The sequence below is a fragment of the Papilio xuthus genome, unplaced genomic scaffold (genome assembly GCF_000836235.2).
Source record: "Papilio xuthus unplaced genomic scaffold, Pxut_1.1 DF827597.1, whole genome shotgun sequence".
NCBI lineage: Eukaryota > Metazoa > Arthropoda > Insecta > Lepidoptera > Papilionidae > Papilio > Papilio xuthus.
The window spans coordinates 2,078,498-2,106,003 of NW_013531052.1; the positions used below are offsets into that span (position 1 = coordinate 2,078,498).

Consider the following 27,506-nt stretch of genomic DNA (forward strand, 5'->3'; position numbering starts at 1 on the left):
TTTATCCTTGGGAGCATCCGCAGTATTTAATCGCTTCGGCCCCTGCACGCACGATGTGATCAAGCCCTTAGATTCAATGCGCTGCGCGGCGCGGCGAGCGCGGGTAACCGGCCCTGCTTCCCCCGAGCCTGCAGCTGTCTCTGTTGCGCTCGGCGACGTAGTTGCACTAGACGGCGCTGCTGTCCCCTTCTTCGTGCCGTCCGCGACCGCAGCAAGCTTGTCCACTTTAATTGCTAAATTCGCGATTACCCTCTTCTGTTCACTAATTATTACAAAATTTTTTTCAATCAGCTGTTTTTGATCATCTATTTTCTTAGTTTGCGCTTTAATCGCGACTGCTTGCTCGTTGATTTTTGTTACCAACATTGCCACAGTCTTCGATAAATCACGTAAAGTAGTTTGCAAGTCAGAAGTAGACATTTTTCCTGAAAAACCGAATAAAATAAACGGACACAAGTGACTCGTGTTTGCGCGCGCGCGGTAACATGTTTTTATTTCGATGTCCCAGCAGTGAAAAATCACAAGATATTAACAAAAGTTACTGTTGATGTATGTTATTGTTTGTATGGATGAGTAGACGGATGGATGGATGGATATTAGATGGTACCTCCAGAACGGTTGCATTGATGAAAAGTGCTTGAATATGGAAGAACACATAGGATACTAATTAAGCGTGGGACGGGGTCGCAGGCTACAGCTCTCATAACTTTACTAACTTAGTTAAGCTAAGTAAAATCTTGACCTTGTATATGTAATATAGTTTTATAACATAGTTACATACGTTTACGGCACTGGGCCTGTTTCTGTCAGCATGTTTTGCATTGCACAATACAGGTTAACGACTGATTGCGAATGGGTCGGCAGCCACGTTTGGCTCTATGGTTCAGACGCACCGTCTTGCCTAATCTTAACACTGTTATTAAAATTAATTGCGCGCTCACAAGTTGCGTTGACCGAATTACATAGTGCGTTTAGCGTTGCTACATTTTAATCTTATGCTATTTTTAGCAATACATGAGCAAAGAGATTTTAGAATTACGATAGAATTTAAAAAATAAAAAGTAGAAGTAAAAAAAAGAAGCTATTGAATATAAAATCAAAAGCGTTATCTATTGTTAAAAGTGGACAACCCTAGCAAGGCTATAGATGGACCGCAAAAATCGGGGCATCCCTACGTATTTAACATGAACACGTTTAAATTTGCCAGAGTATTTAACCTTTTTTGTGAGCCCAGAATCATGTTTTCTAACTGTCAGCTAGCCACTGGGCTAGTAATAGATTATTACTAGTTTACTATTATTATAAAGAGGAAATATTTGATTGTTTGATTGCATTTAATAAGCTTCGAAACTACTAAACCAATTTAAAAAATTCTTTCATAGTTGGAAAGTTACACTATCACCGGGTGAAAAAGGCTATATTTTTTAACTAGATATTTTATTACCGCGCGGACAAAGTCGCGGGCAACTGCTATTATATAATAGAAGAGGACTGTTGTTTCTGTACCAAGACCACAATTAGCTCGTATTTTGCGTTATGCCAGGATGTGGATCCTGTTAAAGTCTGTTCAGTCTACATTATCTTTAGATCCTTTCCCTTTGTTCTAAAGTGTTTGCTCGGATACAGGATGTTTTTTATCTTACAAACCTCAGTCAAATATTATCGTTGAACGATAAGTGTTCAGATAGCTTGGCTCGCTTATTATCTACACTAATCATTTGTTTGTCAAGGCTCAAACGGTGATTACGAATTGCTTAATATCATTATAATAGCAAGGACGCTAAAATATAATATAGAATATCCGTCGCAACCTCACACTTTTGTCATTAACACGCTTAACAAGTTGCCCCTAAATTGTAGGAAAACAAGGCCTCTAAATTGTACGAAAAAAAACAATATACGAGTTGCAATTACGAATTTCAAAACATACCCTTAGCAAGTCCTTCACTTTACACTAATGCAGCTTGAACGGCAGCCGATTTAAAAATCTAAACCAACTAAACTATAAGTAATATATGTACATTAATTCTTAATCACATCTTTACATGTAATGCACATTAGGAGTGCAGTTAGAAACGATGCTGAACATCCGGCTGTTATCAGCTGATACTGATTGCACATGGACCTCGCACTCGATACCTACGTGACTCTGTATCAATAACTATTTCTGTCACAACAATATAAAAAAAACGCAACAAAGTTCAAATCCCTATCTCCATCTCTATGTTGCGGATGATTCATAAAATCCGATATTATACAAAATACCTACAAATAAGTAAAAATGGCCATCTGCAACGCAACTACTCTATGACATTATTTCAATGAGAATGTCATCATAGAGTAAATGATATAAAAAATGATAGAACAAATTGCATCCAATTCATGAATCAAAGATACTCTTATTCGCGATGATGCTGACGATTACATTCATACATATTTATATTTTTGACTTTATTGGACGAATATTTGATCATGTCAGATGGATGGCATTCTATAATGAGTAATTATGGACAATCTCAATTTATAATAACAATTATATCTTATTACGATCAATTCAATAGGACAAAGGTTGAGATCTTTATTGCCCTATATTCGGTGATTCACGATTTAGTAATTCAAACTTCAAACAACGCGACTAACATAATATTTTGGTAGTTATGCGCAGGATAAGACAGTATTTATAACATCATTATCAATTATCATAATATAAATTAGCTATTGAACGCTACTTCGTCTGCGTCGAATAAAACAAACTGATTTACCACGGATTTCTGAGACTAAAAACCCAATAAAGACAGGGATGACAAGTTTTATACACAGATTTTAGTCTCAGAAATCAACAGATAGTAACCTAAAAACTATTCCAGAATATAATATATCTCTGTTCCAGATATCTAGATAAGTTCATCAGTTATACTTAGTTAGACTTAGTCAACATTCATAAGATGCACAAGTTTAGATGGAAGGATGTTGTAAGTAAGATTTAAGATCAGTGGTGTGTACTGTAGTTATAGTAGTCGGTGTTTTAATGATACATGGTAGTTTGGAACCCGTTATTGAGTGGTCCGTTACTAGACTAATAACAAGATACGTCTGCATCCTTATAACTGCAGATGTGTCGATTATCTCGCAGCATTTGCCTGATAATCGGATAACTGTTATCGTGTACTGTACAAAATGCATTTGAATTTAAATAAATTGATTAGTACTCAGACCTCTGTCTTGGCGAGCTAATTTGAACTTTGAATGTCCGTGGGGAATTAAAAAAAAACATAATTATCCTATGTTCCAGACTATGATCTATATGTATGTTTAATTTCATTGAGATCCGTTGAGCCGTTTTGGAGATACTTTCAAACAAATATCCATCCATTGAAACCTTCGCATTTATATTATTAGTTGGATATCGTATCATTATTATTATCAATATTATTTATATCTCAATTAATAGTTTTCCATATGTAATGTATAATCATTGTTTATGTTTTTTTCTATTTCCTGTAAAGTTGTTTATACATTCACATATACGTGATTATAAGTTAGTAACTAACCTAGTTATTTTATAGTAATTAAATATTTATAATTGAGATCAAGAGTTATTTGAATTACGTATATAAATCTTATATATAAAATTCTCGTGTCACAATTTTCGTTCCCATATTCCTCCGAAACGGCTTGACCGATTCACATGAAATTTTGTGAGCATATTGAGTAGGTCTGAGAATCGGCCAACATCTATTTATAATCCCGCGCGGACGGAGTCGCGGGCGACAGCTAGTATTTTTATAAATATGTGTACGTTAAAAGTTCAAAGGTTAAATAAAGGATTTGTTTGAGACATGTCAAGGTATTAAAAAATTACACAAAGTTTACACTTAAAGTAAATAATTTTACACTTCAAAATTACAGAAATTATATTCGAATATTATCTAACATTATATATTTAAAGTCGTAATGCATCAAATACTTGACATGAATTTGTACACGAGTTTGAACTTGACACTATTTACACTAATCGTTAAAATGTTAACAACTCAATGATACTTCTATTAGTGTCTCATTGCTGTTAAAAATAGCGTATTTTACTAAAAATTTAAGTACTACAAGTATTGGTCAAAAGCTTAATAAGGACCCCCCATACTCATTTAACCTTTAATACTTTTTATATTTGTTTAGACTGAAAATGGAATTTCAATAAAATAGTTTGAATTAAAGCGACTGTTTCAGTGCTTCCAAAATGTATGGTTCCAACTGTCCATTTGTTGAAATAGAACCTTGAGCGTTTGTTTTCTCTAACATTTTATAATTCTAATCAACCGCTTGTGTTACTAATGTTCAACGTGATACCGGCAGCGGACAGCGGTCAGCGGCGTGCGGCAAGCCGTAGTTTCTTCGCCGCATTAATTATGTATCAGGTCGTTTGTTGAGATTTCGCATCTATACATTATTTATATAATTTATTTTAAAAACCTGTACTTAATACGGTCGGAAGATTGACAAATCCCGGGGACCAAGGCTAAGGTGCAGACCCCATAAATTCATCTGTGTCTTAGCTTAAAGTGTACGTTATAATTGATTTTTATCCAGCATTAACATTGTTTTCTTACCATGTTAAGGCCATGGTAAGAAAACAGTGTTAAGTTTAAACCATGAAAATGTATTTGTTTTTATTTATCATTACTTTAAGGTATATTTTAAAGACTTAACTTTAATAAGACTTTTGAATACCATGCATATGTACATATGTCTTTGTTTTGCCTAACTAACGTGTTCGGCGTTATTTCATATCAATAAAATAATCTACAAATAAATGTTAAATTATTATACTAATAAAATAATAACGACCAACAATAACAGCTTTTAAATTCAAAAACATAAAACAACTTTACAATCGTTGACCTAATGTTACAAACAATAATTTAAAATCGATTACTTATATATTATTTAATTCTTAATTAATTTATATTGTTTCAAGCAAAACAACGGAAGTCATCAAGTTGAAATCTATTTGCAATGACAGCTTACTAAGCAATAAAAATCAACTTAGAATTAGCTCGGTAGCCATGAAAATTATGTTTCTATATACGTTTTTTCCTTTATGCGTTGCAGCGCATCCGCATTAATGCGCATACGCATCCAAGTTGAAATGTATTTGTGACATTATCACACGAATGCAATATAGTTTTTATGTCTAAATAAAACACTAACAATCAAAGTGATCGAATGATTCAAATGATATCAAAGTCATATTCTACAAGAAATCTTATTTATTACTAATATTATAAATGCGAATGTTTAGATGGATGCATGTTTGTTTGAAGGTATGTTAAGAACGGCTGTATGAATCTCGCTGATATTTTTCATAGATCTAGAACATAGTCTGGAAGAACTCATAGGCTACTAATTAAGTTTTTTTTTAAATTCCGGGCGAAAGTCGCGAGCGACAGCTAATGTGTTTAATAAAGTAAAATATATTTTTTAGAACTGCATTCTTTAAATTACATAATTCTCCCCATCTTTCTTTATATGTACTTATAAATGTCGACCTTTGTAATGTCACCAGGGCGATGGCAACTCGTGTTATCTGTTATTCGATGCCCTTTGACACCATTTCTGTTATCGTATCACGTAGCTACTGATGCTAACGTTTCGATTCTTGGTAAGCAGTGATACATACTCTACCGAATATCAGAATAAAGAACTCATTATAAAAAAATTCAAATGTTTATTGTCAATTTCAAAACCGTGTACTTTAAACGAAAATTTACTTGAGGAAATATAACAATAATTAATCTGATTTAAATACTTTGCTAAACTATTATCACTACTAACAAAATTGTCTATGGTCAATCAAATTCAATTCAAAAATGGTTTTGAATGGGGTAGAGTCTTCTGAAGATCGGAAATCTATATTTTTATAGTTTAAGCTAAATCAGAGTCCTAACAAATTTCTTTTTAATAGATTAAGCTACAATATAAATGGACAAATGAAATACGAACAAACGACAGTCACTGTTTACTTTTCTGCGCATTCAATTACTCATGCGCATACAATTGCATATAGGTCAAATGTTAGGAAAAGTCGGAAAAATATTTTGAAACCACTATTATCCGTTGATGTCTTAAAGTAAAACTTTACTTATGAATATATACACATCTTCTACAAAAACAGATTTTATCTTTGTTTTTTCAAAGTGGATGAAAAATGTTTCAAGATTGGAAACCCTAATTTAATTTGAAATAATTCGATACATTGTTTTGAAATTTTGACAGCAAAAAAAGCGCGGTAAAAAGTACATACATACAGTAATCCGTCAATAGGGTTGGCACTTATACCTTTTTTATCAATATAAAAACATTGTTACTTAATTTTGTTTCGATTTATCGAAGTAAAACGTTTCGTCATAGCACCACTAACACATTTCTTGTTACACCATCTCCATATTGTGTAACGCAAAGGGACCGCTTGGACCAGTTTCTTATGTCTAATTTTGTTAAAACTTGCGCTTTTTAAGGTTATACAAATATGTCAACTAATTTCAAATTATTTAATTTAAAACAACATATTCATTTCATTCTTTACATTGGTTAAAGTTTTAAGGGCTATTTTTTACACTTTATTTTGTAACTAGCGGACACACCACTCCGTCCGCACGGAATAAAAAAATAACAGTCTATGTGTTTTTCCAGGCTATATTATATATGTATGCCAACTTTCATCAAGATCTGTTCAGCCGTTGTAGAGATACTTTTTTTTTAATAGAAGGGGGCAAACGAGCAGCGGGAACACCGAGTTGTTCAACCACGCCCATGGACATCAGCAATACCAGCGGAACCGCAGATGCGTTGCCGGCCTTTGAGGTGGTGATAAGCTCGCTTCTAACAAACATCTATCCAACCATCCATCTAAACATTAGCATTTATAATATAAGTATAATTTCTTTGTAATTATCTTTTAAGATAAAACCTCTTTGATACAATTGTAGTCTCTGACTTGTAAACTACTTTATATAGAATAACATGTTTATAAACACGTTGTTTATAATGTACGCCTGATAAGCTAAATAGCAACAAAGGGTTGTTTTTAATGGAAATGTTTGTCTTAAATGCGGTTAGAGATAAAATTTTCTTAACAATAAATCTATAAATAACGTAAAATAAAATTGAGATCAAATACTTCATAATTACCAAAGTAATTCTTTGAATAAACTTTTTAATTTTGATTTATTTTCAACTTTTCTGTTTCAAAAACTACAGTGAACATTCCATTTACAACTTCTGTGAAAACAATTTTTATAAAATCAAATAGCAAATCTGTGTAACTTACATAAAAAAATACAAAAAATAATTATTATATAATTTTTTGACAATTATAAACAATAAAAACTCGATGGGTCTTTTTATTAAATATTAACTGTTGAAACTAATTGTATGAACAGTGGGTTACATCAATATTTACAGTAATCGTAGCAACCTTATCCGAAAGTATAAATATCTTTGGGACAGTTCAATAACTCACAACAAATAAAGATACGATTGTTAGCCCGGTATCGGTCAGAGATAAGAGCAGTTGAAAAGACGCGTTCGACATTCGAAAGTTAATTTAGATGTTGCAGACAATTACTACGTGGACAACTAATTTATTCTTATTGCCAAAATACTATCTGTATCTTAATCTTAATTTATTTTAAGAAAAAGAAAGAGATGGTTATATATTTGTGCAGTGGTGCAGCAGAGCAAAAATTTGCTAAAACTACATTAATATCCATACTCGGTACAAACTTTTTCCCGCGCCAGGAGAAAATCCGCCATCTTGCCATAAGATATACACGCCCAGTAATTATATGTATATTATAAATGATACTTTCCAAAGTAAGAAAGCTTTAAATTATCAAGATATTAAATTAAAACGTTATACAAAACCTTAATCTTTTATCTTTTATTTCATATAAAGTGTAATTAACAATTTACAAAAATTATATTATTCAAGACAAGCACTACATATACAATATTAGAATATTCTATATATTTATATATCTATGTTTTCTAATCGTATATCACTAACATTGTTATAATCCAATTCGATAGGAACAAAAAAGGAAACTAGTATAAGTTCTTGTAACGATTACTACGACTCTATCAGGATTAAAAAATAAGTACTTATTGCCCTTTTTTTCCAGAGAGGAATGCTTTATACATACTGCGCGCCCCGGGGGTGACGCGGTAGTTATGTGGGATTCTCCTCCATAGCGGAGGCATACCCACTAAACCTCTCTGTTCCTCCGACGCATCGGGACGAGAGCGTCCGCGACCCCGTTAGTACTTATTGCCCTAGTCCTTGTCTCCATACAGTGATAGTTATCAAAAATAACTTTATTGTTACGAATAAACTGTTTAGAATATTGTCTTCATTTCCCTGTCTTTAAATGTGACTCTATGTTACCCATAACTTAATGTGTTGTCGACTCACTAAACTTTCGTCCTTTAGATAGGAATCATTTATCATTTATAATGTAACTCCCTTCTTAGTCGTGTTATAAATAAAAAATTGTACTTACGAGTGCCAGTGCGCTTTCCGGATACCATTTACAGGGTCGAAGGAAAATGGTTAGTAGCTCGTCATCATCTCCGAAGTAGATATCCTTGTTCTCCTTCAGCAATTCTCTGAGACGTTCGAGCGCCTCGCGGACTCTCTCCGGTGTCTCTCTTAACTCCTGTTCAGCGATTGCTTTTGTCTCCGGCGATAACTCGACATTGCGCTCTAGCTTAAATTCACTGCTACTCATTGTGACGTATTACTGCGCCGTCTGCAAGGAATTAATAAAACATATGAAACTGTACTGGAAATGTCAATAGCCTAATGACACGTGATGATTTGAAACTTAAATTGTGCGTTATAATTTGTTATTCCACTTTTAATATAATACTTAAATGAGATATCACCATCATATCTTACTAATAATATTTTAAATGCACATGTTTAGATGGATGAATGTTTGTTGATCTCCACAACAGTTCAACAGATCTCGATGAAATTTGGCAGGGATATAGAACATAGCCTGAAAGAACATGGAGGCTACTAGTTATGTTTTTTTTTTCGCGCGAGCGACAGCATTTTTGAACGACTTTATGGTTCTAAAGACTTCGAATTATGATTATAATCTATAGAAAAAAATGTGGATAAACAACTCCCTTTACAATTATTTTAATATTCAAATAAACATGGTTATACTGATAGGGTTATCTTTAACTTCTAATGACCTTGGTTATCTATCCTTATTGGGTTAAAGATAAGAAAACTTTCTTACTACTAATTGTATCACTTCTTAAATTTATTTTAAATACAATATCTTAATTACATAGGGTTCGTTTACATTGCTATTTATATACTAAACTAGCGTCTAATTATATTGTTAAATGCAGTGGTAAGTAAGCCTTATTTTCGACACCTCACGTGTGAAGCATACTTAATAAGACCTTGACTCATGATGTGCATTGCTAATGTATTACAATGCGAATAAAATATTGTAATTCGTATAAGTTTTAGGTTCGATTCCAAGCAAATAAATTCCTATAAAAGTTTTTAAGAGTTAACAATTGTCTATATAAAATTCTCGTGTCACAATGTTAGTTATGATACTCCTCCGAAATAGCTTGATTTTTATGAAATTTTGTATGCATATTCAGGAGGTTTGAGAATCGGCTACTATCTATATTTTAATCCCGCGCGGACGACGTCGCGTACGACGGCTAGTTGTAATATAATTTGATAAAACTTTTAAAATATATAAATGAATGAATGCTGCATGAATCTGGCTGAAATTTGACATAGTCGTAGAACATTATCTGGAGGAACACATAGGCGGAATTAAAACACTTAGTAAGTGTTGTAATTCCGCGCGGACGGAGTCGCGGGCGACAACTAGTTTGATACATAATATGCAAAAGTCTATTTTCTCTAACATCAACTAGACATAATAATGTAATATGAGAAGTTAAAAATAGCTAGTGATAGACATAACAATGTAACTTTAAATCATATTAGTTCACTAAACCTTACACGAGGATGGGTATTGTGTTACATTTGATCCAAATACATTTGCTGAGTTGTATTTCACATGTTTTGTAATAGGTTTTCACTACCGAAACATGTACGCAAAATCATACCATCCCTTTCACTCTTTTGGAAAAAAAGGAGATAACAATATGTTTTTGAACTCGTACGTATCAACATTATCATATTACGTCCTCGATAATAAAATTTCTTTTCATTATCTCCTTTAAAGCTAATTATCCTTGATTGTAAAATATAATCAGATCTTTTACCTAATTTTCGACTTAAAACAACATTAGCTGTTGATGTCAATCTACATTTAATTCTCTTATTATAGACATAAAAATTATTTTAGTCCAGACAGAGCTAGAGTTAAGAAATACGTTTTTTCACTAAGTTACTCAATGACAAAAACCTTAAACATGTAGAAAAATCGGTAGTATTAGAAGTTTAGAGCACGCACTTTCTTTTCCATCTCACTATAAAATAAAGATTAAGTACCTTTAGGTTACCACCAATTAAATGAAACAAAAATATGATTTCGTTTTTGATTTAAATATTTTTTTAATCAATTAATAAAAAAACATTTAACAGCCATCATTATAGACAGTTAATACTTTAATATAATTAAGATAAGAATAATAATTTAGTCTAAGATACAAGCCTTTTGGATTACATACCGATAGTGGATTAAAAAACAAAGGAATACGTTATTGTGAACGTTTAAACACTAACAATGACCGCTTATTGCAGCATACTCGACACAGAAAATTAATAATGAAATAAAAAACTAGTAAAGCCACGCTCCAATATTCCTTGAAACATAGATTTAGTGAAAAATCACACACTAACCTCACTCGCGGGAAACTCGCGCGCCGGTCGAAACGAAAGGGCGGGAAATCGATAGCACGGCAGTGAGAGAGTAGAGCAAGTGTGCGCGCGCGCAGCGACCGAGCGGTTATATACGTGCGCGATAACAACCGCTTTGTGCCCACAGAACCATCGGCGCCTCCACCGTAAGGTCGAAGAGGGGCGGAAATTCAGATAGCGCGGGTAAACAATACCAAACCCTACGTGGACTTTCGACTTGCCGTTAACATGGAACAAAAGGGCAGTAGCTTACAAGCGTAAAATGTAACATGAATGTGGTAGACAAAAGATTTTAAAATTAATATGTTAAGATTATTTTGCAATACATCAAAAATATAATATCCTTTCTTTTATATTGGCTACTTTGTTTAATCATAACAATTTGAACGAGGTCAACTAAAGTGAGCTAATTACTTCGTGTAAGCCATTGAAAAAATTAAAACAAGGTCCTGAGTTTGATCTCCACTAAGAAATATTGAAATGTCAGTCGGATGCGTTACCAACCTTTAGGAAACAATACACTCTTTTCTTGAAGTAGTCATGTAAACTTCTTTACAAACATAGTAGTTTTGACCTTCGAAATCCTTTAAAAGATTTTCTTACTATTTTGGGTCATGATTTTTATATATTTATAAGTAAGTGAGTGTAAGATAACTAATAAAGAGATAATTACGAAATTTCTCTACATAAAGGGACGTGGGGGTTAACAGGAAAGTTTAGTAATCATTAGGGATAACTGACAAAAGATAACTTATCAGGCATTTTTTATTTTTCATATTTATCTATAGGGTTGTTACAAAAATAACTTTTGTGTTAGATAAATAAAACAACAAGGATAACATTGTTTAGTTTATTGATTAGGTGCTGAAACATCGTCCGACCCGTTGGGGGGTATGCTGCCTTCATCGTCATCATCAGAACTTGAATCTTCATCGCAGCTTTCCAAGCTCCCTTGCTGGAAATATATATAATATCTTTATACGAACTAAATTACGTCTTTCAAGAAAATATAATCTCACTAATATTATAAATCTCGATAAAATTTGACATAGATGTAGAACATAGTCTGGAAGAATACATAGGCTACTAAAAAAAAATCCTAATCCCGCGCGGACGGAGTCGCGGGCGACAGCTAATCTTACATAATGAGCTTATTCTAACTGACCTCTAACTTCAAGTCAGCACTGTGTGTAGCGAGGAGAGTCTGCTTCACATATCTGAAGATGTGGTCGCGACAGATCTGGTCGGTGTCTGGCGGCAGCCAGCCGCGCTTCTCATGGCACAAGTAACCCGGCGGAGGCTCCACCGCCAGGATCTCTTCCACTTCAGGCAATTGCACGTCGCAGTACTACAGTTTTATATTAAGTTAATAAATAAATGTTAACTGACGCATGTCAGTCATTAAGTTTTACAACTTAACTTAGATTTACGATGTCAAATCGAGTTTAGAAATTACAAAACAAAAATAAACTTTAATTAGATAACAAAAAAGTTTATTATATATCTTTATCAGTATTGGTAAAGAAGAATTATTGGATGTGAAGCTCCCATATACATGAAACACCTTGTATACCCTATCTAGCGTCATTAACACAATTGTTATACCCTATCACTTAACTTAACTTTATGTATCGTTACACAACCTGGTAAAATATCTGTCGCTGTGAGGGCGCCATACCAGGTCGAAAACGCACGGCACCCTCACTAACGTCGTCCGTAGGCTGTGGCTCCTCGCGCTCGTTGCGCAGCTGACGTACACGCACAGCTTTCTTGTAGTGCACCACTTTATCTCGCGTCATTACCATTGAGTGAACACCCGCTATAACAATATTTCTACCATAACTAAAAATCAGCCGAAGTTCGCAATATTTGTGTCGTCATTGTACATAGTATAGATATAATCTTATAATTATAGTCCAAAATTGATTATAAGAAATAGATGCATAATTATTCACCAACTCATTACTGGATAAGTTAGAATCAAGATATTTTTCTAGCCTTTAAAGGATTCTATCTTATCAGAGTTTCTCGCTTATGGAGGCTGTCCAATAGAAACAGACAGTGTCAAGTAGAATTCAAACAAGCGAAAAGAGAACTTTACCACATAAATAAATTTTTAAAAAAAGTTTTCACATATTATAATTTTACAAAAAATGCTGTAAAACATACATACATTTTATACTTTACCTGTATGCCTTAATCTGAAATCCAATGTCTGATAAATTCTTGCTGCTGGTTCTTTTCTGGGGTCATAGCCAAATTTAACCCACAACATTCTCCAAGGTCCATCCTTCATGTAGATCGCCAGGCAAGGCATTATTATTTTCAGGGAAGATAATCTTATTTTTGTATGGAATTTAATGAGATTCAGTGACCAGATTGGTCTCTCCTCGAAAAGCTAAAACAATTTTTTTTATTAACCAAATTGGAAATAAATGCTTAGTTGCATTATTTTTAATTTATATGTACCTTTTTAACTGTCTCAAATTCTTGCTGCAGTGGTGGGTACATAACCTTTTTAATATCCAGTTGTTTTACATAATAAGCATGAGCTTCTGTTGCTAAGTCATCATCCAGATTGAAAGTATACCGTAAAAGTGGTGTACCACGTTCAGTCCGTGCTCTACGATGAATGTCATCAGGATTTTCATGGTGTTCTTTGATAACAAACCTTTTGTCAGTATAGTTATAATTTATGGGTTTATCAAACCTAGTAAAGTTTGGCGGTACTATAAATAGTGGTGAAGGTTTCCTGTAAAAAAATCATTAAATGTTGTAAAAATGTATAAATATATTCAGATTTTTTTTTACAATAATTTTAACTTACACCATAAAGTCAAATGTGTCTACTCCTGATGGTAAAATCTTCTCCAATATACATTGAGGTTCTTTTCCCTCACTGTTCACAGGTAAATACTGGAAATCACACATTGCTGAAAGCCAGAAGTGTTTATAAGTGACAAATATAAACTTTTTAATCATTAGCAAATATGCAAACTCACCCTCAAACTTATATATAACCTTAACTGAACCAAGAAGTGTTGTGGAAATAACTTGTTTTGTATCTTTTCCATCTACTTTTGTCTTCTTTACTTTAACTTTAAGTAGAACTCCAGCAGTTTTTTTGCAATCAGCAAATGTTTTCTTTACAAAAGGATTGTCAGGTTGGAAGCTTAGACCTAAACGCTTCTTAGTAGGCTGAGAATACACCTTCAAGAAAACAATGTGTTCATATTTATCTTTTAAAAATGAATTTAAATATGAAGTTAAGTGTTAACAGATAAAAACCTGTGAAATTCCTCTTGGACCGCCCAAACATTGCACTGCTTTTTCTTCATTTTTAACAATTCCAGGAAACAAAACACACACTAGATTTCGTTTAAGATTACTCGGATCCATCTAAATTTCTTAATGAAAAAGTATATTCACATATGAATGTCTTCTTTATTAAAAATAAACAACTCTATAACCTAAAATCAACCTTTCAGGACAGCTGACAGTGACATTTTCTATTTGACATTTTTTTTTAAATTTATGACCTTATAACATAGACTTTTAGGTTATATCTTATTTGGATCTTAATAATCTTATTTTACCACTTATGATTATGGCAAAGAGTAGTTGACACATAACATAAGCACAACGTTTGTCCAATTGTTTGAAATTATTGACCAGATTTTCGCACAACAATGAAACACAGCGGACTCTTTTCAGTAACTAACAATTTTAAGTCTTAGGAATATATCCGCACAAGCTCGTTAATGTTATGGTGTTAATAAAACTGAAACAAGAAACTATAAAAAAATAAGTATATTTATTAATATATTTACACAGTCTTCATAATTGATCGTAGACATTATGCTTATTTATTAATATCACATTTATACATTTATAGGACAAAAATTATATGTTAATATTATAGATTTTAATTAAAAAAATTATTGACTTCAATCATGTTTGCTTATCGATGCACGGCAGCTTCTACGGCTATGATTAATCTGAAATTAAATTATAATCATTATAGTTTCAAATTTTCTGATCATATTTCTACACTGGGATTACTATTTCTAAAAATTTTGTAATATAAATACTTCTAAATAAAATAACAAAATAAATTTAAAAACATTTCAAGGTTTTTATCGCTAATGGCCAGCTACTTTACTTGTTATTTAGGCAAAAAAAATATCCAAAAGTCCTAGTTTATGCCTAAAATTAGCAATGGAATAATATTTTATCTAAAAAGCACTAAAACATACTTCTCTAATAAAACATTCCTTTGCCTTTCAATTTCCAGTCTGTCTTTTTCTATTTTTAATCTTATATTGTTACATCGCTTCTTTTCAAGCAAATTTTGCTTCTCTACTTTTATTCTTTCCTCTTCTAAATTTATCCATCGGTCATGGGCATGTCCTGAAAAGAAAATCATTTCTAAAATTAGTTACAAATTTTTAAATATACTTTGTTTATTCTGAAGTTAGTAGGATGTTTGGGGCTATCGTTTCAAACATTTATTATATTGTAACTATACTTACTAGTTGATCTTCCCCGTTTCCACAGAGGTTTTTGTGGCACAGGTGCAGATGTTACTTCATTGGAACCAAGGCCTACATCTATAACATTGTTCAACCCATCTTGTAATCTCATATCTATTTCTTCTTGTGAAAAATTATTATTTGTTGGCCATTTCTAAAATATTACAACCATAATATTAAGTTTTTAACCTGTCTCTTAAAGTTTTTATATTGTCATAATACAACAGCAGAAACAAAACTATCTTACTATGTTACTTGTAGTAGGTTCCATGTTGCACAAATCATCACTGATGCCACTGGATTGGGTAGGAGTCTAAAATTTGTTGTTTAAAAAATAAGTACAAAACATTTCAACTACATACTAGTGACACTAATGGAAAAAGATACTCTTAAATTTAAGCTATGTGCAGACCACACTTAACAATTGTCATCATACCATTATGTTGCTTGTAACACTAGTTTCAGGGACCCCTGGTATACCAAATACTGCAGTATTTGTGCAAATTAATCTTAAAATCTTTTCCTCCGCCTCTGTAAGCTGGGTATTAGTATTACAGCCAGGTGTAAAACGATTTCTTCGAATCTTAAAAGCTTTTTTCTTCACATTAGATTTCCAATCCCGCCAAGTCTGCAAAAAAAGATTAGCATTGTATTTCTTACAAGGTTTCAAGTTTTGATTTATTGAGTATAAAAGTTATGCATATTAGAAGACAGCGCACGCATTTTTCAATGCACTAACCTGCTGCCACTTATCAGGAGTTTTTATGGCGCCAGAGCCAAAACCCGAATTTGCGTTTAACTTCTCAGTTATCTTAATCCATGCGTTGGTCTGCCTTATTCGGCCTTCTAAGCCTGTGAATTTACCAACAGCTAATTCCTTATCTTCCTCTAGAAAATGTAAGAGCATATTTAACTGCTCAGGACTTGCTTTTCGTCTTTCCATGACAAGACTTTCTTAAAGAAAAACTTAATAAATTAAAGATTTATAAGTACATTTCAGTTTTCCTTTTACCACTAATAATATAATAGTACTTGTTTAAAATAGAGATTAACAAAACAATTTTATTTTTGTTTTGATTTTTGTTTGTTTCATTCACCGCTTGTCAATTTGACAGTAGAAGTAGATGTCAAAGAGCAAGTAAAGGAAGAGGTCTACTGATGCTTTGGCAGATATTTTATATACTCTTTGGATATTAGTAGACAAAAATTAAAAAATCAAATACAAATTTCACTTCAATTACTCACTTAAACGTTCACTCATGCACATTATTTTCAAACAGCTAATAACAAACATACATAACGTAATTATGTTCTTGATTGGCTTAAACTACTTCATTAAGCTTAAAAAAGTAAACAAATAAAGGCTGGTTAACATTAGGCCAGTAGTAGCGCTCAAAATCAGAGCTGGCATACAATATGAATACTAACTGGAGTCAGTGAGTCAAGACAGTCCATGCCAGGCCAGCGCTGCTGTCCTGCTGTATTAAAATCAACTGTAATGCTGCTGCTTAAAAAAAAGAACTATTAGAGGCTTATAAATAAGACGGCAACTAGCAGAAAACAGTTTACAATATACAGTGAAACTTTAAAAAGAGAAATAAAAGAGTATTATTCAATTATTTAAATGTTTTATTCCATATTTTTATAATCTTGTATTAATGCATCAAAATTTGCATCTGTGCTAATTGGCTGTAAGTATCACCGGGCATTCTATATGCAATGTTGCCTGCAAATGTATTGAGGACTTCGGCCTGTTCCCGCAGCCATTCCACTTGCTGTAAAAAAATAATAGAAATATTTTAAGCCATAACACATTATAAGAATAGGTATAAAATGTTTAAGTCTGTCTTCTTAATTCAATGCACACATAATCAACCAATCATTTGATAGGTTCCGGTATTTTTATGGTCAATTCTATTCTAACTATTAGAAACAGCTTTGTATATATTACCTTATTAGTATGCATGGGTAGATTATGTGCGTGTGCATTGCGCAGGCGCTGTCGCTGGGCCAGCAGTATGTGGCAAAGCGCGCGCAGTACAGCGGGCAGGCTACGTAGGAGCTCGCCGCGCGCCGACCGCGCCGCAGACACTCTGCTCTCCAGCTCACCCGCATTGAGGGGGACTAATTCGCACTCACGTAATGTCTGTGTTAAGAAACATTAGTTATAATTTTAGTGGAACTAACAACTTCATAAACCACTTAAAAATATGATAGGAGATATATGGTATCTATAATCTTGGAGTATATTACGAGTAAGTTGGCGGCTTCCTTTTTTAGCTGATTGGATAGCTTGAGGATAAAATGGGTACCACATTAGTTGAGTCCCTACTAAAATGAAATTAGTGCCAAGACCTAAGTCATTCATTAAACTGCAAGTCAGTTTGGCAAGACGTCGAAATCATTCACTTGTATGTGTGATTATAAATCCAACTAACCTCGAGAGCCCCTTCAAAGTTATCACTATGGAATTGATCGAAGAACGTCATGAGCTTGCACAGCTTGACGTATGCCTCCAGTAGTGCGGCGGGCAGTGCTGTTGTGTCTGCATAACGGAGACGTTGAGACACGTGGTCCGCAAGCAGCGACAGCCGCTCCCTCAGCCCGCCCGCGCCACCGCCGCTGTTCACCACTTGAGCCAGCAGCACACAGAATAATTCCAGAACTTTCTCTATGTTCTAGAAATAAACATAAGACACAAGTAAAAAATATGTATGAAGAGTAAACCCACTACATGAAGATTGTAAGGGTAACGTTTTTGTAATGCATATTGATGTAAGAGTTTGTATTAATATATATACATACCCCAGCAATATCATAAACTGTGATAGCGTCTTCAAAGAGTCCTTTATTAACTAACTGCTCAGCCACATTCAGAGCTATAACCTGCAAATTAGAGACAAATATATCAAATATTTTCCAGATTATGTTTCCAGTTGTGTTGTATTATTTGGAAGCCCACTAAAGCGACACAAACTAAAAATATATTACTTACCTTACTGTCAATATGAGGATTATTAAACTCATCTAATAAGCCGGGACTGCATAATCCTGTAACTGGATCCATTTTGCCAAACAACAATTCATAATCTCTGCTTTCTAAAGCAAGGTCCGTACAACAGCACATGAATAAGTTTTTACCGCTGGGGTCTTTCAAATTCCTAAAAAAAAAAAAAATAAACACATAAATAATTAATCAACGATTTATTCAATAATATTACAGTTAAACCTTACCTTAAAAAGAAATAGTAATGTAAGGCATCAGATGGATCGGATAGTTCAAACTTTCTCACATAAAGTAGTAACAATCTTGCCAAATTTAATCTACGAAGTGGGTTAGGATCATCTGTGTCAACCGATACTGTAATAAAAGAAAAAAATATTAAATATTTACTAATAATCAGAATACTACTAACATGATACAAAAACTATTTTGTATACACATAATTGATGAAGTACATAACTTCATAAATGTAATATAATATATGTCACACATCACACTACAAGTATATAAATACTATTTACTTACATAAAGGTGCTTGTACATTCCTCGGTGTGCCCAGCATATAAACATCGTGAAGAGCTAATGCCATGTGAACACCATGTACTTGATACCTATAACAAATAAGTTAAGTATAAGAATAAATAAGTTAAGCTTTAGCATAAAAATTTATATAAAGCTGAGAAAAATTGCTCTACTTAGAAATACATACCTTGGTATTCTAGATAGAAACTCTAGAGCTGGTTCAAATTGTCCCGTCAATGTCAATACTTGGAAATATACCAATGGTTTTTCATAAGCATGATAATGAGTTTCACCTGAATAAAACAAAGATAGACATTTAAAAAAAATACAATAGAGGTACATACATACTACTACCAAAATATTCATAAAAAACATACCATATCTCTCATTTTAAGTGAAAAAAATGAGATGACATCTTTATTCACTATTAAAAACTATATATTATTATTCCCATATAAAACACATACCATATTCTTCCAAGATAAGTTTCTGCAGATCTGAATATGTGAATGCAACTGGCTCATTGTTGGGACGAGACTTTATGATGGACAGCTTCAACCAGAGGTAATCGTCAGCGGTGCGAGCCACTTCCGAATGCTCATCACTCACATCGCAACAACCAATTACACAGTACACCTGAATTAAAAAAGCACATTAAATGAACAAAATAATTCTCAGTATAATAAGTATTATCTACTACCCAAAGATAAAATACTCACAGCTCTCTTGTATGGATCGGTTGAATTGCGAACTTGTATTCTATATTGAAAGTTAATGGCTGTCTGCAATTTGTCACTTAAGGCTTTTTCTGGATTCCTGATATGTTCTTCGAGTGCTGATATAAATTCTTCATGGTCACGTCTAAAAGATTAAATTAATAAGAAAATAAATGTATCATATTTTATTTTATAAGGATAACAAGGTTAATATTTTTTTAACTTACCCTGCTTTCCGTAAACAATGTAACGCGGCGTTTGCATCTCCACTTCTGAGACAGTAGTATATCATTGGCCATAGTGGTCTATCGTCAACTACGCCATCAGCTAGGCCCTGGTTACCCTGCCCTTGTAAACGAAGCCCTACAAAGCCTCGTACCAATGGATATGTACCGGGTTCCCCACCTCTCATCGCTGCAGCAGGATTCGCACGTACAACATCACTCATGTATTGTTTGTATCTAAAAGAATCCACATCTTAGATGAAAATAACGTAAAAATCAATGTTACTTTTGTTTTATAGAATCTCATAGCATTTGTACCTTTTTTCTAAATATTTCTTGCCTTGTGCTATTAGACACTGTTGAATTGCTGGATTGCCTCGGGCTTTCAGTGGATCTTCATCCCTCACAATGGCAGGTATGTTGGTCATTGTCTTAATTATCTCCCACATTTCTCTTACTTTCTATAAGTTATGATAAAAAGACATTAACATTTTTCAACTTTTTTAAAAACACTAAAATACATAGTGGCATAATGATGTTACTTCAACCTTAAAATATTCACAAGCAATGTCAGTAAAACTAAACAATACCGTTTCATTTAACTCCTCAGCAACTTGTGCAAATTTCTGGTGTAATGCAGTCCTAGGCTTTGATCCTTGGAATATCAGTTTATTGTACTGTTGGATTTGTCTAGCATATGCAGCCTCTACACTGTCCAGCATAGAATGCCCAAACTTTTTAGGAGCATCTGCAATACTTGGAGGCTCCGGTGTCTTTTTAAGATCTAGCCAGTTCTGTGATGGTCCAATCATAGCATTCATTAGATTCGTTTTTTCTTTGTTCCACTCTGAAAGCATGTGCTCCCATTTTTGGTCTTCTGTTGTTTGCAATGACTGAAATTTAACAGTTTTACAATTAATTTGTGTTCTGCATCAATATACATTGATACAGAACTATTAAAATTGTTCAATAAGAACAATAATTTATTATAAGCAATTTATGATAATACTTACATTTTTATTAACCTCATCAATGAGTGACAAAATGGCATTTTCTCTTTCATTTTTTAAAAAACTTTCCACATCTGAGTCAGCAATAGGTTGAAGAGGTTCAAATGTGCGCTTTGAACTAAGTGTTTCTAATTTCTGAGATATTTGTTGAAGATCTATGCCTTTAGAGCCAAATAGAAGATGTCTGGAAAATATATAGTTTTTCATTCAAATGTTCATATTTCTGAAATAATCATACTTAACGTCTATGTTGAATCTAGTAAATAACTAATAATTAAATTTGTCGGTATTGTAAAAAAGATGCAAATTCTGGTGCATATAAACCATCATTCATAACCTATAAGAGCTGTATATTTATTAACAACTAACACTTTATAGGCCAAATTAAGATTACAAGTTTTTTGCACATTGTGTTGATTAATACTACATTCATGTTTTAGACTCAGATTTTAGTTAGTTTTTGAAATTATGTGTTTGTTATACCCGTTTAGTAACCGTGAAACAAATACGTACGCTTGGATATCATTTGCTCCTGATTGTATAACTCTTGAATATAACTCATGCGAGGCCTCCAGGACTTGACCAAGAGATCGTTCAACTCTCGGTAACTCTTCATTTCCTTCTATTTCAGTTGTTAATTGTTCAGCTTGTTGTAATAATTTACTAAAGTCGTCGTCCGCCATATCGTTATTAGGTAGATTATTTAGAAACTACACTATATTACAGTTATTGATTCCAATAATCTAATAAATATCAACTTATATTCATCAACATTTCACTTTACGTATATGTAATTCGCTTATTTTCTTGCAAGTTTTCAAACCGCGCCGTTAAGTCAGAAGTGATGACCACAAACAAATTGTCAAATCAAATGTCATTTTTTTTCGCAAAATCAAAATGGCTGTTTTAGTGAGGAGCAGAGCTGCCTTTGTTCCATTTTCAGTGTGGTAAAGAGTAATATTATTTTTCTTAAAACTATTCCTTATCCGTATTAAAGATCATATTAATACGCAAAATTAACTGCAGTGGACAACCTTGGACAATATTAATATTACAAACATTTATTTCAGACTCACGTTCAACTCAACAAAATCACCAACTGTGACATCTCTAATATACTATCTTATAAGAATTATCTCTATATGGAATGTTAGAAAGATGGAAAAATCAAACAATATTTGGTACAAATTTAATAAAAACTATAATCGTTTTAAATCGGTACATTAAACACCGGTTAAATATAGGATTAAAATCTAGGCCTTTTACGGTTTCGAGTTATTGCTTTTTAATCTTATATCAGCATACTTCATTTATTTAAACTTTTTCGGACCAAATATCAAATCAGCGTCTGGAGCGCCTTTCGGATGTTGATATTTCTGTCGGACATGTTGCCCTCTGTTCGGATTTCCCCCTCCACCAGATCCACCTCCACTCTCGGCGCTGTATTCTTCTTCTTCTTGTCTTTCAGATATGTTTAACGTCAAACTGAAAAACAAAAACAATATCGACATTTTATTGCAGATGTCTATGGGCAGTAGTCACCTCGCCGTTTTAGCGATATCAGGCCGCCACATGTTCGTTTGCCATCTTTTTGTATAAAAAATAAACAGCCGTCAACCACACCATAGATATTTTTATCGTAATTAAGCAATAGTCAAAAAATCGTAAATTTACAATGGTTTGCCTTACCGTTTCATTCGCTCCATTTCTTCTTTGTCAGCAAGTGCTTGCTGTTGCAAATTACTGGCAAATTCCGGCGGCGCGTTAAACGATTTATATTGCGGCTTAGATCCTTTTCTAACCATTAAAACGAACTCCACGCCTACTTTACCTTGCTTTACGAAAAATAAAGTTCATTCAAAAAACAGTAATTATCTAATTTAAAAAGTTTAAGAGATATTTACCATAAGCTGTTCATAAGTTTTTTTCGTAGTTTGACGACATGTCATTGGTACAGCAATATCTCTCTGTTGAGGTCTGTTTTCTCGTTGCCGTTCCGCTATATTTTCCGTAACCATTTTCTCGAAAGCATTTTCAAATTCCATATCCTCTACCTTAAATAAAAAAAGATATATGAAATTACGGACACTATAAAGTTATAAGATATAGTAATAAGTTATAAATACTGTTAAAAATGTGAAAGTTTGGACGTATGGATGGATGTGTGTTAGAAGGGATCTCCAGAATCAGCTACTAATTAAGGTATTTAACGGGCAGACGGAGTCGCGGGTAACATGTATTAAATATAAAATAAAAATTATCAAAATTACCGGTTTAGCTGCAGGGCGTCTGTCTTCTACAATTATTTCATCATTTTGATCATTGATATCATTGCCAGCATTATCAGTAATCGGATCTTCATCCGAGCTCTCTTCGGGCAGCTGTGGATTATCAGTTTCATCATCCGTTTCCATAATAGTGTCCAAGCCATCATTAACACTGTCATCACCATGATCATCATCGTATTGTTCATCTTCACCGAGCTCAGGGTACAATATTTGTCTCAACTCTTCAATAGCATCCTTACATTGTTGCCAACTCGTAAACAAATTAAGTTTCGGTCTCAAACTCGTCAAACATTCTTGGTATATATATTTAACGTAGATCGGAAATTTATTCGTTTCATTCCAACATGGATCGGAATATTTAAACCAATAGTAATTTTGAAAGAAAACTAAAAAGTAATCTAATCTCTTCTTACTAGATCCGCTATTAAAATATGCACCGCACGTCTCAAGTAAGGCGCAAACCAGTCTTATTCTGAACACATTATCTGATGGATCAAGCGGGGAAACATTACTATGGTCATTGGTTACACCAAAAGTGATAAAAGAATACAAGACAGTAAATACATCTCTGGAATCTAATAGCTTATAATTATATAATTCACCAAGATATCTGACGGTTGCAATTCTTCTTTGATTATATCTAGGATGTGGATCTTCCATAGTGAGACGGATTTCTTCAAGGATTGTGTCGACTACTGCTGGGGCGACATTTTCTTGCCACGTGGCTAGTTCTGCAGTAAGTCTAGCGAGAGCACGTCTCGCGCTGGCTCTCACTCGCCATCCTCCAGCTAAATGTTGAATGGCAATAGCCGATATTTCCGGGTCATCCCAATTAAGTTTCCTCATTAATCTGAGAATTTTCTCTTCGTTACTCTTTTGTAAATCTTCATGAAGAATCTTTCTTATGAACTGATGTATCGGTGGTTCTTCTTCCTTCGGCTGTGCTGGTGCTTCAGGCGGGCATACATAGTAGAATGCGTTTTCTATTTGCGTTACATAACGAGAATCTAATGCTGAAACGGTCTATGGAAAAAAAAATACAATTCATAGACTACCTAATTAACATTATAAATTATTTAGATGGATGGATGGACAGACGGAATGATGGATGGATGTTTGTTTGACGGTATCTCTAGAATGGCTAAACAGATCTCTATGAAATTTGGCACAGATGTAGAACACAGTCTGAAAAATCGTGTAGGCTACTCATTAAGTTTTTTTTAATTCCTCACGGAGTCGCGCAACAGCTAGTTTAAAAATAAATTTATAATTATTTCTTACTAACCTTTTTTCTCATCATTTGTTGCAAATAAATCATAGTTCGTTGATGTGTTTCAGCGTTGCAATACAAAAATCTACCACAAGTTTCTAGAAGATTGCAAGCCATTTCAATGTGGTGATGTTTGAAATCATGTAAAAGCACTTTCAAACAGTACAGAGCCTCCATTTTTGAATACAAGTCGAATTTCACTAACTCTCCAATGAACCTGACCACTTTTATCTACAAAGAGAATTTTTACATTTAAATTGTAAACTTACTAATACATATTATAAATGCGAATGTTTAGATGGATGGATGGATAAATGGATGTTTGTGAATAGGTATCTCCAGAACACATAGTCTGGAAGAACAAAGGTTATATATAATTTTTTTTTAATTGCGGGCGATAGCTAGTAAAATAATAAAAATATTTTAAATAGTATATACCTTGGATTCAATGTTAATTTGATCTTTTTTCCTAACGTGATATTTGAAATCTTGCTTCAACATCTGACATAAATCTAAACACACGTCAGGTAGCACAGGATTTAAAATTGCTGCGAATCTTGAATAAAATGGCAATAAATCGAGTCTCGTTCTGGCAACACTGAACAAAACTCGCGTAAGCTTCTTCCGGTTATTCTTTGTGTTGAGATTCAAAACAAAATCTACAGCAGCATTGTCTATTAATTCTCTGTTAATACAGTTTGGCAGCTCATTTAGAAAAGAATCCAATGCATACCTATAAATAAGAGATTATGATAAAAAAATATATGTCAACAGCTATAAAAAAAAATAAAAACAAGTTTTTGTATGTAGAATATTTGTTAACCCAATTTTCTAATTAAAAATCCAAAAAACCCAATTTACTGTACTTGAATAACACCTAACTTAGTTTCTTTAAGTCCTTACGGGTACAGCATGCTAGGCTAGGTTACAGTTCACTATGATGTTCAACATACATACACACTCTCACACATAAAAATATACATGTGCATATTATGTACAGTCAGCTGCATAAATATGTAACCATTAACATTTAGAAACTTATTTTAAACCAAAGGCATATTCAAGTTTGTGAAGCTATGTATAATAAAAGTATACATATTTATGCGGCTGACTGTACTATACATACTTGTTGGAAACATTAGCTGGCTGAGCTTCCTCTTGTTCAACTTCTGGTACAGCTGGTGGCGGTTCATCATTGTCACTCAACTCATCTTCCTTTATATCCTCATCCAGCATCTCTTCAGTCACCGTTTCTGCTTTATTCTTTACTGTCTGAAAAAAGTTTTCAGAATATAAAAGGTAACAATTGGTTCTTGAGATGAATTAAACCAATCAACTTAAACATAAATTCTCTAGAACACTTTAAAAAATTTGTTAAATTGCATACTTTTTTCAATTTTTCTTTTTAAAACACCGCATGCAAATATAATTGCAAGCGTTGACCATATTTTTAAGTGTCAAAACAGACTAAACCAAAGCTAAATACCTCCTTTAATTGATGAGTAGGCATAAAAAATTTCATATCTGGTATATTGGTATAAAAAGTCCTTGTATCCTCATCTTGCCATGGATCAGTTCCAGCTTGCATAGCAATTTCATCATTTCCACCAATAGTTACTGACCCTTGGGTTTCAATAACAGTTAGAGATAAAGTTGGTGGCTCCCCAGCTTCGCCCAAATCTTCACCAAGTACTTCCGCAAAACTCTGTGCACCTGCTAATAATTTGTCATATGTTGCCTGAAAAACATAACTTTAGTAAAAAAAATTAGATCCCTTAAAAAATGTAACTCTGGTCACATGGTAATTTATCTTTACCTGGTGCTGTTCTAACTGATCTTTTCTTTCCTGTGACAGTTCACCTCTGGTATGCAAAGTTCTTTGGTTTGCTGCATGTAAGGCTTGTAATTGTGCTCTCACAGCCAATAGATGTTTGGTTAGAGATGCAAAATAATCCTTTAGTAGTGTCCTTACTACTGCTTGCTTCTCTGCTGGTAGAAATGTGTTCCTTGGGATTGTTATACCATATTTCTAAAATAAGACACAAATAAATAAATAATTTCATCAATCAATTTTAGTGTTATTTTATGTCTTATATCTTATAAGATTATGTTATTTGATACATTATTTCAATAAATAAAATATTATGTAACATTTCACAAAACCTAGAAGCAAAATATTTTATGGATTGTCAAAAATTAAACATACCTCAGCATAATCTTTAATTTTCTTAGGAACAAGGCCTGCATAATCTTCACCACAGTGCTTACAAAAGGACAAGAGAATAGAAATATTGTTGTGATCTTCTTTATCCATGTTGATGAGGACTGTCAGCACATTACCCAGTAAAGGTAGACCAGTTTTATTTGTGAAAATTCCTACAGCAACCAACTCTGCATAAAATCTTAAATCAACTCTTAATTTCGAAGAGTTTGCTATTTTGTCAGTTATTTTGAATGTCAAGATTTTCTGCCAATTCTCAAAGAGATTTGATGAAAAATCAGCATATGTTCGGTGAAGAGCTGAGCATAAATTTATAGCAGCAGCTATATCAGACATCTTCAATTTAGCTTCAGTAATAGCTGCAGCAACCTCGGATATGTATTTTGTTAAATTTAAAACGCTAAAGTCCTTAAGAAGGACATCAATCTGAGATGCACTGAAAGATTTTAACTTCTTTACAAATGTCGTGTTCTTCTTTAATCCAGAATCCAATTTCGAAAAATGATTTTCTGGAGGCCGAACGCAATTAAGATTTTGATTCCTCATATCGCCTTTACATTTTATTCTGGCTTCCAAGCTAGATATATATTCAGACACGGCAAGTTTTTCACTTTCTTCGGATGTCTCAAGAGATGGCTCTTCCGGTGGTTCCTCATTTTTTTCACTACTTTTCTCAGTGGTTAACATAGTTATCTTGTATGAAATAACAATTATTTACGAGGATATAAAATAAAAATTGTTAACTTACAAACAAATAGCCACATCAAATTTGACATTGACAGACTGGATCGGAAT

General features: G+C 33.3%; 5 protein-coding genes across 5 annotated transcripts in view; all 5 read right to left on the reverse strand.

Moving 5' to 3' along the window:
* Positions 1–11,015, reverse strand: part of LOC106118282 (clavesin-1) — an 18,979-nt gene extending 7,964 nt beyond the window's left edge. The window contains exons 1-2 of the mRNA XM_013312901.1: positions 10,907–11,015; positions 8,559–8,807 (exon numbers count right to left, since the gene is read on the reverse strand). Coding sequence (XP_013168355.1) covers positions 8,559–8,786 — 228 coding nt within the window. The 5' untranslated portion in view covers positions 8,787–8,807; positions 10,907–11,015. The remainder of the gene's footprint in view (positions 1–8,558; positions 8,808–10,906) is intronic.
* Positions 11,016–11,773: 758 nt separating this feature from the next.
* l(2)37Cd (general transcription factor IIIC subunit l(2)37Cd) lies at positions 11,774–14,421 on the reverse strand. The gene is made up of 8 exons (XM_013312691.1): positions 14,213–14,421; positions 13,927–14,134; positions 13,752–13,857; positions 13,394–13,676; positions 13,112–13,322; positions 12,568–12,743; positions 12,090–12,272; positions 11,774–11,879 (listed from the first exon to the last, which is right to left on the reverse strand). The coding sequence occupies exons 1-8, from the start codon at positions 14,321–14,323 to the stop codon at positions 11,775–11,777; spliced, it is 1,383 nt and encodes a 460-aa protein (XP_013168145.1). The 5' UTR covers positions 14,324–14,421; the 3' UTR covers position 11,774.
* Positions 14,422–14,761: 340 nt separating this feature from the next.
* LOC106118163 (myb/SANT-like DNA-binding domain-containing protein 4) lies at positions 14,762–16,534 on the reverse strand. The gene is made up of 6 exons (XM_013312725.1): positions 16,196–16,534; positions 15,893–16,084; positions 15,704–15,769; positions 15,457–15,610; positions 15,181–15,334; positions 14,762–14,922 (listed from the first exon to the last, which is right to left on the reverse strand). Exons 1-6 carry the CDS (start codon positions 16,397–16,399, stop codon positions 14,886–14,888), a joined length of 807 nt encoding a protein of 268 aa, XP_013168179.1. The 5' UTR covers positions 16,400–16,534; the 3' UTR covers positions 14,762–14,885.
* A 554-nt stretch (positions 16,535–17,088) lies between these two features.
* LOC106118359 (nuclear pore complex protein Nup93) lies at positions 17,089–21,810 on the reverse strand. The gene is made up of 15 exons (XM_013313015.1): positions 21,446–21,810; positions 20,936–21,116; positions 20,513–20,815; positions 20,241–20,383; positions 19,926–20,159; positions 19,702–19,843; positions 19,450–19,618; positions 19,170–19,275; positions 18,986–19,071; positions 18,691–18,817; positions 18,452–18,617; positions 18,262–18,342; positions 17,895–18,134; positions 17,408–17,602; positions 17,089–17,231 (listed from the first exon to the last, which is right to left on the reverse strand). The coding sequence occupies exons 1-15, from the start codon at positions 21,613–21,615 to the stop codon at positions 17,112–17,114; spliced, it is 2,463 nt and encodes an 820-aa protein (XP_013168469.1). The 5' UTR covers positions 21,616–21,810; the 3' UTR covers positions 17,089–17,111.
* Positions 21,811–22,105: 295 nt separating this feature from the next.
* On the reverse strand, positions 22,106–27,502 carry Upf2 (UPF2 regulator of nonsense mediated mRNA decay). The gene is made up of 10 exons (XM_013312943.1): positions 26,697–27,502; positions 26,307–26,519; positions 25,977–26,228; positions 25,617–25,762; positions 24,929–25,223; positions 24,506–24,721; positions 23,203–24,243; positions 22,837–22,986; positions 22,622–22,767; positions 22,106–22,417 (listed from the first exon to the last, which is right to left on the reverse strand). Exons 1-10 carry the CDS (start codon positions 27,396–27,398, stop codon positions 22,243–22,245), a joined length of 3,336 nt encoding a protein of 1,111 aa, XP_013168397.1. The 5' UTR covers positions 27,399–27,502; the 3' UTR covers positions 22,106–22,242.
* Positions 27,503–27,506: the final 4 nt, after the last annotated feature.